At 42.5% G+C, this 15,492-nt stretch overlaps 1 protein-coding gene across 6 annotated transcripts in view; it reads left to right on the forward strand.

The window, feature by feature from the left end:
• Positions 1-15,492, forward strand: part of raph1b (Ras association (RalGDS/AF-6) and pleckstrin homology domains 1b) — a 49,681-nt gene that overhangs the window by 29,459 nt on the left and 4,730 nt on the right. For 3 of the 6 annotated variants that reach the window (XM_061798902.1, XM_061798920.1, XM_061798911.1), the window contains exons 3-17: positions 3,952-4,071; positions 4,319-4,424; positions 4,506-4,685; positions 5,663-6,093; positions 6,703-6,789; positions 9,709-9,783; positions 11,701-11,778; positions 12,696-12,855; positions 13,320-13,441; positions 13,735-13,800; positions 13,875-14,018; positions 14,249-14,359; positions 14,441-14,539; positions 14,637-14,757; positions 14,841-14,977. In XM_061798902.1, coding sequence (XP_061654886.1) covers positions 3,952-4,071; positions 4,319-4,424; positions 4,506-4,685; positions 5,663-6,093; positions 6,703-6,789; positions 9,709-9,783; positions 11,701-11,778; positions 12,696-12,855; positions 13,320-13,441; positions 13,735-13,800; positions 13,875-14,018; positions 14,249-14,359; positions 14,441-14,539; positions 14,637-14,757; positions 14,841-14,977 — 2,037 coding nt within the window. The other 3 variants (XM_061798926.1, XM_061798935.1, XM_061798945.1) reach the window with 3 other exon arrangements.

Raw genomic sequence — 15,492 nt, forward strand, 5'->3', positions numbered from 1 at the left:
ATTTCAGTATTTCTTTTTTAATAAATCTTCAAAAATTTCAACTATTCAGTTTTAGCTGTGAGAGCAAGAAGTGTTCTGTTGTGAATTCCGAGGGGCTTTGAATGCCTCACTCTGCACATTGTGGGGAAAACGAGAGAGAGAGATACTGTTAATAGTTCACCTTGCTCCTCTTCTTTTGTTAATATTCAATTCATTCTCATTTTATTTTAATATAATTATACTTAACGTAAATCCCCCCCCAAAATTGTCACTTTTTTTCACCCGATTTTTGGCATGCCTTTGAGGCAGAGGCGCCCTTGGCTTTTGCTTACACTGCCCGCTGGGTGGGCCAGCCCTGCATCCGATAATCGATTTGGCAATGGCTCGGAAGGGTAGAATCGGGCTCAAAATCCACTTATTAGTGGTTGTGTACCCGGCTTCATATGACCCGTGATGTCATATTCTACTGACACTTATCCAATACTTCTCTGCCCAGCACAAAAAAGTATAGTGTGAGAAGTTATGTTTATTTGATGATGTTTGTCATTTAGCTAGTCTTCAGTATACAACAAAAACAAATGAATTGACTGTGCTGTTTCAATGCTTTTGGAGGGGACTGTAGGTCAGGCTCGAACTGTGTTATAGCGGACTGTAATCTACTTTGGAGAGCAAAATACCAGGCAAATTAAAGTGTCTGGTGAGAAAATACTGCAAGACACAATAACGCTAGACAGCCACACAGGATGGGAACTGGAAATTAATTCATATGGAAATTAATTAAATGCGACCTATAAGTTTAAAAGCACATTTTAATATAATATCTGTAATATAACCTTTATTAGTCCCACAATGGAGAAATTTGCTTCGTTTCAGCAGCAATAGTGGATACAGGAAATCCAGAAATAGCATGCAAGAGAAGACATTTGGCTTCAAATGTCCCCACCATTGCAATAAATACATTAAAGTAACAAATATGAAAGCCATAATTTAATAAAGATTACAATTATAGTGTAATGATTATGTTGTGCAATTGAACAGGATGCATAACAATTTTTAACCTATTACATAATATATGGCAATAACGGTCCTACGGTAATGTTCTTGACATCATTTTAAAAATATGGAAATTCAAACAAATTGTTCTGGAAATGAATTTCTATAGGTTGGCAGCTCTACAGTCATAGCCTTAAATGCATAATAATTATGGTAATAATTTGGTGTTTTGGTTTTTGGTCTTGGGTTCCTCATTTTCGGTTTTCTGTTTCAGCCAAGAATTTTCATTTCGGTGTATAACTACAGCTTATTGACCTTAAAACTGGACTACACACTGGACTGGTAGCCAGTCAGTCAAGGGATTTTTGGGCACATAGAATGGGAACTGATCTCATGCCAGCTGCACAGAAGTCAGCTTTGTGGACCACTGGCCGTTCGGTAGGCTTGCTTTCCATGAATCAGAAAATAGCCTGATAAATATGGATGAAATGAAAACACAAATTTGATTCTCCACTTTTTCCTCAACTCATTAACAGTTCAACCGTGGCAGAGGTCTGTTCTATATGGAGTGCCATTCTAGTTGACACTTGTTTTCATCTGATCTCTTCCTAAATATCCACCACAAGCCTCTGGCTGATGCAAGAACAATGCTTCAAGAACTATAGAAAATAAAGCTTACTTGCAGTGAGTTGGAAGCATCCAAATTCTGTTTAGCGCTAAAGTCTGCTTCAGGCAGCATCTGTTATTTCATGTCATGTGACTTAAACTGAGGGGGGTCAGCAAGTTCTTTGTTTCCAAACTCTGATTGACCCTCTTCTCGACAGATAGGCACAAAAATTGTATATGTATGGAACATTTAAGTAGTTTAGGTCATCCCAGAGTACTGAATTTTAGCATAATTTAAAGCCTATAGTCGGTCTTCTTGCAGACACTGAGGCAAAAACTATACATACTGCTCTGCTTTTCAAATGTCCCAACACTCTGATGAGTATCTAAAGATAGAAATAGTCTCCTCTCCTACCTCCTTTTATCATGTGCTTTGTGCCGGCAAGTTTTTTAAATGGCAGTTTAAGGAGCGTCGCAGCTTTTTTCATCTCTGCTTATCCAAAGCACCACTACTTCAGCAACAGAGGGACTGGTGATCGCTGATGTCCCCCCCGCCACATGACCTCTGAGCCACCCTTGGAGTCACAGGAGACAGATGAGTGCCGGTCATGCTCAGACGAGAGAGCAGGACCCCTGCAGCATTGGCAAATGAAAGGCCAAAGCTGTCTGGTTCACAATGATGCCTTAGGACACACGCTTTCCATCCGTCCGTGCACCTCCCTTGGGTCATACTCCATAATCTTAAAAGCACTGGCTCAGGTGGTAATTCACTTACAACTGCACTAGCGCACACCATTGAGGCCACATTTCTATTATAATGAAAGCAACTCAGATAAATATTCCGTGTTGGTGTGTACATATTATTATTTTACTTCTTGCAGTTGGAAAGAATTAGCATATTCATGAATGTAAGTGTGTATCTAGCAGCAAATGTCTGTTGAAGAACTACAGGCTGATTGCTGTTTAAACACAGCTGTTAAACGTGAGTATTTGCACACAGAGAGGCACCGCAGAGAATTTTGGCAAACAGTTAGTTGGATTGAAGCCATCCTGCTCTCCTGGTCTTCCCACATTTAGGGCCCACGTGTAAGCGGTCTAATTTTACATGCACACACACACAATTGCAAGATTGGTTGGCTTGTTTTTGGCTACATATTTGTCATCTGTTTGATGAGCACCTAGTTATTCTGCAGTTCAATGAGTGGCTGCTTTGGTTTGTTGGTCGGGGTGGCGGGGCAGTTACTGTATTTGCACACATTGTCTTATCAGCTAATTCATTTGCAGCGGTGGCAGTGTCTCTCCATACAACCCGCAAGCTAACCCTTACATAGAAAAAAAGATCATCGGGTGGTGTAATACTGGGTAAGTCCCCCACGAGTTGGATGGTGCTGGGGAAGGTTGTTTGGGCACCTGGGTCAAGACACAAGCACAATAAGAGCAACGGGTAACATTTTGCTGACATTTTGTTGGTAAATATTTTATGATGTGTGACTGTTTTTACACAGCACCACTCTTGTTACTGCCTGTCTCCTTCTGAGTTTGCAAAAGCACATTGTTCAATGAAAGCTTGCGTGGCTTTTCATTCCGCAGGGTGGATGGCATCACGCTGTCTGAATACACATGATAAGAAGGGGGTGAGCAATGTCAGCACTCAATATTGCTCAGTGCTATATCAGAGCTGCTCGATAGCAGTCCTGTGTACTGTTGTATAGCCTTAGTTACTTGTGTAAGCTTTATATTTATTATAACAGAATAATCGATGGATAAATGTCTGCCTCCTAGTGTGTCTGTGTGTGCAGAAAATATAACTCCTCCAATATAGAGGTGTCAGTTGCAAATTAGTTTAGGCTCTGATTTAAGTTTGTTTTATATTAATTGTCAGAATTGTCACTCAGGACGTGCTGGCCATAAAATTTTATATTGGAAATTGTGTTGAATTTTAAATTAACTTAATGAAATGATTGAGCATCTCAAGTGGCACACTGCTGCAGTCTCACCATTTCCCTCCGACTCCACACGAGGGAGCCCTCTCACCACCTGCAGACAGGGCGCTGCAGACAGTTCGCTTCGCCTGCCTCTGCAACTGCCACTGCCTGCCCGACTGCTTTGCATGGCATAACAGTCTCCATGGTAATGCGGAATCATGTGATTCTTGCGGTTTGTAGATGAATAACCGCTAATAATGATTTGGATGCTCCTTTCATCACAACAACATTTCATCTCACAAAGCCACAACAGCTGAATGAGTGGTTGTCATGGAGGTTGTGCTGAGCTTGGGTGTGTTTTTGTGTGCATGTTTCCCCCCCAGTACATATGCATGTACATTGAACTAACTACATTAACTATTATGCCTTTTGTTTGTGTGTCTACTAGATGGAGCAGGTATCAGATGATGAGTTGGATCATGGAGCTGAAGAGGACAGTGATAAGGAGGACCAAGACCTGGACAAGATGTTTGGAGCCTGGCTAGGGGAGTTGGACAAGCTCACACAGGTTAACACACAGATTAACAAACACACTTAAAGAATGGGGCTGTAACCATGGCAACTTGAACACTGCTATTCCTGTTGCCATGTTCTGTATCCTAGCAACTCCACCTCCATTGTGTTATGTATACGAGCAATCTTATGTGTGATTACAAAGCAGACAGACATCACTGAATGTGTCTTGAGCCCCAATTTGTATTTTTTAATTTATTTATCCCCCCCAAACACAATAATTGTATGCATCCTCTTTATAGGGTATGGATGACGGCAGGCCCCAGAAGGCGCTGCAGAAGCCTCCTCTCAGGCAAGAAACAAACATTGCCAACTTCTCCTACCGGTTCTCAATGTATAACATAAATGGTGAGCTCTCATCTAATTCACGGTTCAGTTTGCTTCAGGCAAGATAAATACTCTGATGCGACCTATCTCTTCTTCATGCAGAGGCACTGAACCAGGGTGAAACAGTAGACTTGGATGCTCTGATGGCTGACTTGTGTACCATCGAACAGGAGCTTAGTACAATTTCCAAGCCGAACTCTCGGAGTCAGAGCAAGCGCGCCCCAGGGGGACGCAGTGCCAGCGCCAAGCACCCAGGCACCAGTGGAGGGGGAAGCAGTGGAGGTAGTCCCGTTGACTTACAAGAATTGAGAGTCAGGATTGTTATGAATTTAGCTTTTTTTCTCAATATATAAACTGTACGGTATAATACAGTTGTGACATGGCCACTGTTTTCAAATACTGTAATCCCTCGCTATATTGCGATTCACTTACTGCGGATTCAGTGCATCGCAGATTTTTTTTGGGGTGATGACTATACTGCAGTTACTCTCCTGCACGTCTTTGGTTCAGTTGGCATTGGTGGCTATTTGACTATACTCACATAAGGACAAATAGGCACTTTTACTTTCTAGATAAATAATCCTTACTGAGCCATTTCCACACAAGTTAACAAGTTGCTTAGTAATGAAGTGAAGATGACCGGCATTCCACTGGTTATATCCCTATCTCACTGGCAGAGGTGTCACAGGACTCCAGGACCTGAGAGCCCAAAATATTGGTTGCGCACTCACTAGAAAGATGTCTGGGAGACATCTCCATACAACTTGACCGTGATATCTGAGGTTGAAGTGGGGCATAGGTTGAGATGTCCATATACATTTTAGTGACGATTGCTTGCAGTTTCAAGAGATTAAGCTACGTAAAGGTTTTTCACTATAGTGAACACATAGAGGAGTTGCCAAAAGATCCCCAATGCAATCGAACATGTTCGATTTCACCGCGACTCCTTGGTGGTGACCCGGCTAGTCTCCAGGGGATGTCACAAAGGCGTCTCCACAACCAGGGCGACTTGTGTCGCCAACTACCGGTCGTCTCCAGGCCAGTGAGATAGGGGTCACCCAAACCACAGTGAGAGTTTTATGAAATAAATTCACAAATACCAACCGAGCCCGACGTTTCACTTTAGCTAATGCTAAAGTTAGACACCCGAAAGGTCTGTCCCAAGTCTTTTAATCCATACTGGCTAGGTTTGTCCATCTCTGTAAAGAAAAGCACCAAATGAGATATGTATTGTTTAAAATGCTCAAATCCTCAAACAGGAAGTGCCAGTAGCAGCACTCGGGCATCTCCGGCCAACACGGTTCGAGGGAGCAGTGTCAACACGCGCCCGGTGGCCTCCAACATTTCCCTGGATGACATCACCTCTCAGCTGGAGAAGGCCTCGCTCAGCATGGACGAAGCTGCCCGTCAGACATCCTCGTCGTCCTCATCGTCCTCATCCTCTTTCTCCTCCACGACGTTGCGACGTCCCTCATCTGATTCGTCTGGGAGCGGCCGGCACCATCGGCGGACGGGCTCAGTGGGTGCCGTCAGCGAACAGGAGGCTCCATCCCAGCGGTCCAGTGTAAACTCGGCGTGTGCGTCGGCGTCCAGTATGGACTCCCTGGACATTGATAAAGGGATGACGGTTGGAGAGGTTGATGGAAGTAGCAGCCCGATCATACAGAGGCAAAGCCAGACCAGCACAGAGGTACGACATGAAAAGTTCACTAACAACGTGTGTTCACCTCTGTGTGTATTTACAATAATAATCAGATTTTGAGTCATTGAAGGTATCAAGGCTCTTAATTTCCAAAGAGCTGACGAAAAACAGTTGACTAATTGGCTCTAATCTGATTCTTATTGTGCATGTTTAACTACAAAGCATGTGAGACGCTGCATGTGTTTGCAGTACAGCACATTTTTTGTTATTGCTCTGGGTAGTTTGCTAATAAGGACGCAATCTTCGAAACGTGACTGCTCCTGAATGACTCCTTTCACTCTCTTTGTATACCTTTAAGCAAAGCTAATTAATATATATAGCGCATTTATACACATATACACAAGGTAACTCAATGTGCTTTACATGATTAAAAGCATTTAAAAACAAAGAAAAAAACAGTTTATAAACATTTAAAGCAAAGAAAAGATAGAATAAAATAAAAATACAATTTAACAATTGTTGAGGGTAAGGAGTGAGAAACGGTACGTTCCAGTTCATTCAGTGAAGTGTGACATCCCAGCCAACCTTGCATGTGTTCATATTATGTGTTTGCATCATTTTTTTTCTATCTTCATCCACACACATGCACATTTCCAGCATGTCACACTGCGGTGGGCCAACGGTAAAACGGCCAGGCGGCACCTTGACTTCACCTCACAAGAGGGTGAAGTGGATCGGGCCACTGTAAGTGCATGTGTGTGTCTATTTGTGTGTGTGCATGCATGCGCGTTAACTTGATTCTGTTGACTTCCTGATATTTTTACTTGAGCCTGAAGATACATTCACTGGCCACAATATTAGGTACACCTGCATAATGTAATGTGATCCAATACAAGAGCTGTACCCAATATACTGCCTTCACAATTATAATGCGCAGGCTTGATTTATACTGTCGGAGATGTTTCCGTGTTTTTAATATGGTTGTGGTGTAGAACTGCACAACATACATCATACTGAGAGACATTTCAGAGCTAATCAAAATATTCAAACAGCATGATGTAGTGTCACTGCAAACCACAACAACAAGAAACCTACGGTATTGCTGTCGGACAGTGACACTCTAAAACATCTTTTTACAGACAGCATATTTTCTGCAGCTTTTGTGTGTGATCTCAGTAGATTTTCCAGTACCTAATATGGTCGTGTCTGCCTATGGTATGGCTTTTATACAAATAAAGTGCTTAACAAATTTATTATACAGTACAATCACCAAATGTAATGTTTATGGCTTTTTAACAAATATTTTTAATGCTATAGGTAAAACAAAAATATAATTTGCTTATCCATCCATCCATCCATCCATTTTCTGAGCCGCTTCTCCTCACTAGGGTCGCGGGCACATGCAAACAAACAACCATTCGCACTCACAGTCACACCTATGGGCAATTTTAGAGTCTCCAATTAATGCATGTTTTGGGGATGTGGGAGGAAACCGGAGTGCCCGAAGAAAACCCATGCAGGCACGGGGAGAACATGCAAACTCCACACAGGCGGGGCCGGGGATTGAACCCGGGTCCTCAGAACTGTGAGGCTGACGCTCTAACCAGTCGTCCACCGTGCCGCCAATTTGGTTATCCATTAATTTTAAAATTGACTGATGTACAGAAAAAATTATAGCCTTGATTGAAGAATGTCAAATTACTTGTATGCATATAAAGCGGCTGAAATAAGTATTTAACGTCACCATTTTTCCACAAATATATTTCCAAAGGCGCTATTGACCGGAAGATTTCACCAGATGTTGGGAACGACCCAAGTAATCCATACATACAAGAAAGTAGAACAAATTAGCTGAGAAATTAAGTTGTGTGTAGTAATGTGAAATGACACAGGGAAAAAGTATTGTGAAATGACACAGGGGAAAAAGTATTGAACACGCCAACTGGTATTTATTTAATACAAAAAAAAAAAAAAAAAACGTGTTTGCAATGACGGCTTCAAGACGCCTCCTGTATGGAGAAACTAGTGACATGCATTGCTCTGGTATGATTATGGCCCATTGCGCCACACAAGCAGTCTTCAAATCTTGACGGTTCCGTGGACTTTAAGTTTCAGTTCTTTCCATATATTTTCGATTGGATTCAAGTCACGTGATTGGCTGGGCCATTCTAGCAGCTTTATTTTTTTCTTTGAAACCAATTGAGTTTCCTTGGCAATATGTTTTGGATCATTATCCTCCTTTCCTACCAGAGAGCTGACATTCCACGTCCCTAGAGCCGGTTTCTGTAGCCGAGGATCGGATCGCCAAGGTCCCCACCTTCGGCCACCGTCCAGCTCACACTGCACCCGACCGTTTGATTATGGATAGATTTTAGGTGTCTTTGCTTTCCATGCCTTTTCCACCTCCCCTTATGTGTTCAATACTTTTTCCCTGTGTCATTTCACATTTTTACGCACAACTTATTTTCTGATCTTTTTTTCTACTTTCTTTTTTCTACTTACTTGGGTTGTTTCCAACATCTGGTGAAATTTTCAGGTCAATAGCACCTTTGGAAGTATATTTAGTGAGAAAAGTAGTGACGTGTTAAATATTTATTTCAGCTGCTGTATATGGTTCGTTATTTGCTTGGATTCCTGAACATAATTGTTTTTAATTATTCAATGTTATTTTATATCAAAATGTTAAACTTGTGGTCGTTCACTGAAATGGGGTCTTGGATGATGTAATAAATTTGTTAAGCTCAGTACATCTGTTGTGCTCTTCACAATCAGTGCTTCTTTGCTGCAGCTAATACTGTAACTAGAAGCGCTACCTTTTCATTTATTAAAGTTTACTCTTACTTCCACCCTTCATAGCAAAATACACTACTCACAAAATGCTAAGGATTATTGGCTTCCTGGTGAAATTTACGGATGAACACAATATGTAGTAAAACCTTGACAGATGAATTTACTTTGACCTCCTCTAAACTTTTGAATACATATCTTTAACCTATAATTGTTTCAGTTTTTTGTACAACTTGCTGTTCTATATATAATAAGGAGCTGAATAGCAAAATTCACAGGAGGTGAATCAACCAGTACATTTCCTGATTTAATTCGAATTGGTATTTAGTCCTCGGTACATTCTCTTCATCATGCTGTTCACATTTTGACCTCATGAGACTAAGATGATGCCTACCAATTGATCAACAGTACCTCACCATTGCTGGGCTTCAAACACGATATTCTTAGAGGGAAGTAGCCACTGAAAGTAGTGTCACAGAGTGGCATCTGCAGATTGCAACAGACATACAGAAAGACTGGAAGAGTCACAGAAAGGCACAGAAGTGGAAATCCTAGGAAACCTATTGGTCTATTCATGGATCAAACCTGTTGTGAATTTTGCTGTTCAGCTCCTTGTTAGCGAACAGCAAGTCATGCAAAAAGTACTGACATATTATACAGCTGGACTTGTCCATTAAAAATTGTAGGTCAATTTAAATTAACCTAGAAAGGCATTAGTGCATTTTAGGTTCATGCTGAAATTTCACCCAAAGCTGACTATCCCCAACTTTTCACGAGTAGTGTATCACGATTATTAACCCTCCAAGAATGACCAGACATTGACTTCTTTATTTTCTATTCCTCTCTGTTGCTATGTTTTGTTCTTCTCACCCCAAGCACTCCTATTTGGACCAAGAAACCTCACTTATTCTGAAAAGCATAGCTGGAAAGCCTTCTCACCTCCTGACCAAGGTGAATTTCCCCTCAAGTACTTGCTTGTTTTTTGTCTCTGCTATAGTGGGTTATCGCTCACACTTTCTGCTGCTCTGCACGTCACAGATGTCTCGTGGTTTTCACAACGATACCTACATCACAATCACCTTTCACTTGCATAGCATACTAATATTCAACAGAGTTGCAGCAATCATTCATTGATTAGCCATGACCTTTTTGTGATTATCAATGAAGGGGTGTCAAACTACTAACTCTATACCTCTTTGTCAATTACATACACAGTGCAATGCAACTTTCCAGACTAATCCTGGCCATAGAAAAATGGCGTGATGGCCCGGATCTGGCCTCGAGTTTGACACGGGTTCAATGCCTTGTTCATGGGTTCGTTCTTGGGAATGAATTGACCTCTTTATCAGCTGATCTGCAAAGTGGGTCTAGTCAAATGTAGACATAGCGGTAGATATTGCCCATATTGCAGTGAGATCATCATGCCCACTGAAGTGTTTTTGTATGCGTGCATGTTTATTTGATTGTTACCAGCAGAATCAAAATTGTGCATAAGAATGAATTTAATGAGTCATGTGTAGTCTCTGTGTAACCCAAAGACAAATGATATGTTGTATTGCGTTGCTGCTTAAATTTGGCTCGATTGTGTGCGGACTGAAAAAATGTCTGTGCGCACATGCGTGTGTGTGTGTGTGTATGTGTGAGATGCAGCAAAGGAACAATGGAAGACAGAGCGAGATGTGAAGGGGAGCAAAGGTACGGTGTGTCCGGTGAACCCGCACAACCCTCGTGACCTTGTTTCACACACTAAAGGGTGAATAAAAGCCTGCCGCTGCACAGTACGCGTCAGCCAAACAGTGCTAGAGCCAGTCATGTGTGATCAGTAGTCTGGGTCAAGGAGGTAAGAGGCTTGAGGCGCAGTCCTAAGTCGGCCTCCGACTAACATGCACACACACTACTTCAAATATTCAACACTTCACCCAAATTCTCCATCCTTGTCTTTGTGTGTTAGTGCTGAGGTTAGTCCTGGTCACAGTACCCCACCCCTGTGCCCCGATTGGTTAAAAGAGAGACAGTCATGGAAATGGAGCTCACTGGGTTGGCAGAACAGCCGCTCTGCTATTTTGTGGGTGTCCCTCAATTGGGCACACTTTGAAATCAGAGAGAGAGAGAGAGACTGAAGGGGGAGGGGCATCCTCCTTATGTTTGTAGTCAAGTTGTGTTCATTTTGTGGGCACTTGTCATTAAGCACGTCTGCTCACATCACACCATGGAAGATGTATGGCCCAATTTTGTTTTTTAACTGTGCGCAATTTTTGTCTTAACAAAACATTTGGAAGTTTGTCACAATATTATCTGTGACTGGAGGGCATGAAGGCTTTCTGAACTGATCCCACGCTCATCAGAAGCTTGTGGCTCTCTCCGGGATCTCCTCGTATTGTTGGCTTTTCCTCATATCGGGGATCAAAGGGAGCTGCTGCAGCTCCGTAAGAATCTAGAAGGAAACCATAGGCGGCGAATGAAGCGCCATATTTGAGGTAGCAACGGGCTGATGTCGCAGTCGATGAGACTTGGCTTTATAGTGTTTATTTCTGATCAATTATTCACTTGCAACACAAAGAGGCATTTTGTTTGCAATCTGGACAATGGAGGTGATGGCATCTTGTTGGCGGGGGCAGGTGAGTAAAAAAACAAAACGGGAAAAAAAAATGTATCCTTACATTTTCTTTGAGCCATTACATCCAAGGCTTGTTGCATTTAAGTGGAAGGCTCATAACTATTTAATGAAGATTGCAGTGTCTCCCTCTTAGTATTAGATAAATAATCACTGAGGTGGTGAAGATGGCGCAAGGTTACGAAGAGCCACCATTCCATTGTGTGTGAATGCTAAGTAAGTCTATTAACCACACTCCTGTTTGAACCATTCAGGAAGAACATGCCGCCAAGCAGAAGGCAGAGAAGATCCGAGTGGCCCTGGAGAAAATCAAAGAGGCGCAGGTCAAAAAGGTAAGAGCCTCCTTCCTTTGTGTGTCACTTCCTGACTTGGTCTCACCATCAGAAGCTTCTTTGATTCATGTCGATATGGCTGTCTTGTCATATTCGCTGCATTTCTTTGTGAACTTCATTCACAGCCTGGAAAGTAGGTCATTGCAGCATTTGATTGTGAGTGTGCATCTGCAAGAGGTCGCAAAGAGAGATAGGGTGCATGCCGCCGTATAAAAATGCCATTTATTTGAAGCTGATTTTCTTCTTCCACTGGTTCTTCAATGAACGAGCTGCTTCTATGTCAGGTAGCAGTAGAAAATCTTAGAAAGGTTAATTAGTACACCACAGTCTGCATTTTACAAAATATCCTACAATTGTATTTGTACTTTTGACATTGCTCTCAGAGTAGGGGTGAGAATTCACTTTATTTCTGGCTTAGTGGTTGCACAAAAATGAATTTATAGGTGCTTGTATATCCTGTGCCAAATGTAAGTCAGACTCCCCATGTCTGCAGCTTTCTTAGCGTTGTCATTCATCCAAGTTTCTTTTGAACCTACACACTTGATTGGGTGCCGAGATCAGTGAGAGGAGATTGGAAGGTCAAGCAATTGAGGGCTTTGATCAGTTTCACACAAGGGCGAGCTGTGAAAAGCTGGATTTGGCACGTGCATGTGCTCGTCGGGTTCAGTTGGGGTTAATCTTACTCGACTTTTGGTGCGATTTAGATGCAAAACCAGATTACTGGAAGTTGGTCTTTTAGTGGTCACACTGTGACCCATTAATACTTATGTGCATAGAATTTGCAACAAACCCAATAACCCTATGATCCACTGCACTCCGCTGGATCCAATATCTAGGTCACATGAAAATGAACTGAGGGAGACTTTGCTCAAGCAATAAACCATCAGTTGTCTTCATCTCCTTATCCATCTTCCCAGCTGGTGATCAGGGTGCACATGTCAGATGAGAGTTCCAAAACCATGATGGTGGACGAGAGGCAGACGGTCAGGCAGGTGCTGGACAGCCTGCTGGACAAGTCGCATTGTGGCTACAGCCCAGACTGGTCGCTGGTGGAAACCATTACTGAGCTGCAAATGGGTAAGAGAACTGACTCAAATCAAAATTGTTCAAGAGGGAAAATGAGTATGGTTTGTGCCTGTATGTAGGACTAGTTTCAGCAGCTAAGAATTCCTCAGATGGAGGGCATTAAGTTGTATACCGTAGCACTCTGTGTGCAAAACTCCACCAAGGCCAAACAATTATTCATTTGAATCAGCTATCAAATTGGGCAACTTCATTGACACTCAACTCCTGCATATGCCTCAGAATTAAGAGGCCTGCATTATTCACAGATTTTTGAAAAAATGTGAAAATCTGAAATGCCCTCTCTCTGTGTTAAAAATCTGTACCTAAAACATCATCAAAACATATGAGGGTCTTCCTATTGGGTCAATGCCCAACTCCTCCAATTTGTTGTCATTTGTGCATAATTGTGATTTAATAATGAGGAAAACAAACCAAAAGATCCTGAAAACTGCTGCGTTTCCATTTCCTCTCCTCAGAACGTATTTTTGAGGATCACGAGAATTTGGTGGAGAATCTGTTGAACTGGACGCGGGACAGCCACAACAAGCTCATGTTCATTGAGCGCATCGAGAAATATGCTCTCTTCAAGAACCCTCAGGTGCCTGATCATTGCACCTCCACACATCTATGCAAGCAGGGAGGAGATTGGTTGTATGCTAAATACCCTTGTCAGGTTATAGACGCGGACACATATTGCATGCGTACTCGGTGGTGCCTGCGTTGCTTAGAGAGCAAACAAGGGAGCATGTTTGTGCTGGAGAGTCAGAAGTAGGTCGAAACGCTAATGTAAGTCAATGCGAATAATTTATTTAATGTAAGACGTAGTGAGCCACTGACTTAACACTGCCTCCGCCTTCAACCCCCTCAACTAATCTTCTCCATCACTTCCAGAACTATTTGTTAGGGCGTAAGGAGACTTCAGAAATGGCTGACAGAAATAAGGAGGCTTTATTAGAGGTAGGATGATTAACAACCACTTAATTACGCTTTCCCTAAAGGAGAAAAATGAGCATTTTCACATCCGTTTTCAGGAGTGCTTCTGTGGCGGCTCAGTGTCAGTGCCTGAGATTGAAGGCGTCCTGTGGCTAAAGGAAGATGGGAAGAAGTCATGGAAGAAGCGCTACTTCCTTCTCAGGGCTTCTGGAATCTACTATGTCCCGAAAGGCAAAGCCAAGGTCAGTGAACTGAGTTCCGCCATTTCCAAGATACCAGTAATGTAAATTTAGTTTGCAAGATCCACAATCATGGAAGGCTGCTCTTTGGCATTTCCTGACTAGGACCTCATTGTAATTTCTGTCCAGATTTGTTCTATTTTTGGCACTTCCAAGATCACGACGTCACTATCTTATATTAGACTTCATAAATCAACACCTGTACATCATATCATCTCCTTTTTTTTCTGCAGGCATCCAGAGATCTTGTGTGCTTCTTGCAGCTAGACCATGTTAATGTGTATTACGGTCAAGACTATCGCAGCAAATATAAAGCTCCTACTGACTACTGCCTGGCTTTGAAGGTAAACCTAATTTTTGTACCCATCACTATTCGGGCATTCTTCATTACAAGAAATGCACTAACAAGTGTTGTTGTCGTGCAGCATCCACAGATCCAGAAGAAGTCACAATATATTAAATATCTGTGCTGTGATGATGTCAGGACCTTGCACCAGTGGGTTAATGGAATTAGAATTGCAAAGGTAAGCCCCTAAGTTCAGGTTTCAGTCCAATACAAATCACTTTTGTGTCAAAATGGGGGAAAAAAGTAACCTCTCTGGGATTGTGCTCTGTATCCAGTATGGGAAGCAGCTCTATGTAAACTACCAGGAGGCCATGAAAAGAACAGAGGCAGCCTACGATTGGTCCTCTCTATCTACCTCCAGCATTCGATCAGGATCCAGTTCTGCAAGCATACACGGTCGGTCATTTTCAATATGACGAAATTAGATGCTATCCACTTCAAGTGCTGAATCTATTTTCCTTCCTTCTTTGCGCCTCCAGAATCACAGTCTAACCATTCAGGCCATTCAGACAGTGGCGTGGACACAGGGTCCTCTCATGGTCGCTCCCAGAGTGTTGTGAGCTCCATTTTCTCCGAGGCTTGGAAGAGAGGCACACAATTAGAGGAAAACACCAAGGTTTGACCTCACAAAAGCTGCTTTTACACTGCATCCCCAGTAAATTAGTGCAGTACAACCCTAACGGTATAGCCTGTCCCTTTAAGATGACAAGACAAGATGGCGCCTACCAGTGTGGTCGCCTCGGTAACGCGCTCTCTTTGTACTAGAGCGGCTCCAACTACCGGAGACAAATTCCTTGTGTGTTTTGGACATACTTGGCAAATAAAGATGATTCTGATTCTGATTCTGATTGAAGACCGAACTCATGATTAGATGCCCTGTGAGGTCAGCATGACAATGGCAATTGCTTTCAACACAAAGGGGGGTGGGCAGTGAATTTACTGTAGGTGTTAAACCTTCTCATCGTTCATGGCCTGTCAGCTTAAATCCCCCATCTCACATTGGTACTGTACACACAGAACAGCTAGCCAGTAAAAATGTGTGTGTGTGTGTGTGGGGGGGGGGGGAATTGGCTTAGATGGCCAGTGTGTAAGGGGCTAAAGTCTGCTTCTGTGTCTTGTTTGCTTCTGACC

This window comes from Phyllopteryx taeniolatus, chromosome 1, assembly GCF_024500385.1.
Source record: "Phyllopteryx taeniolatus isolate TA_2022b chromosome 1, UOR_Ptae_1.2, whole genome shotgun sequence".
NCBI lineage: Eukaryota > Metazoa > Chordata > Actinopteri > Syngnathiformes > Syngnathidae > Phyllopteryx > Phyllopteryx taeniolatus.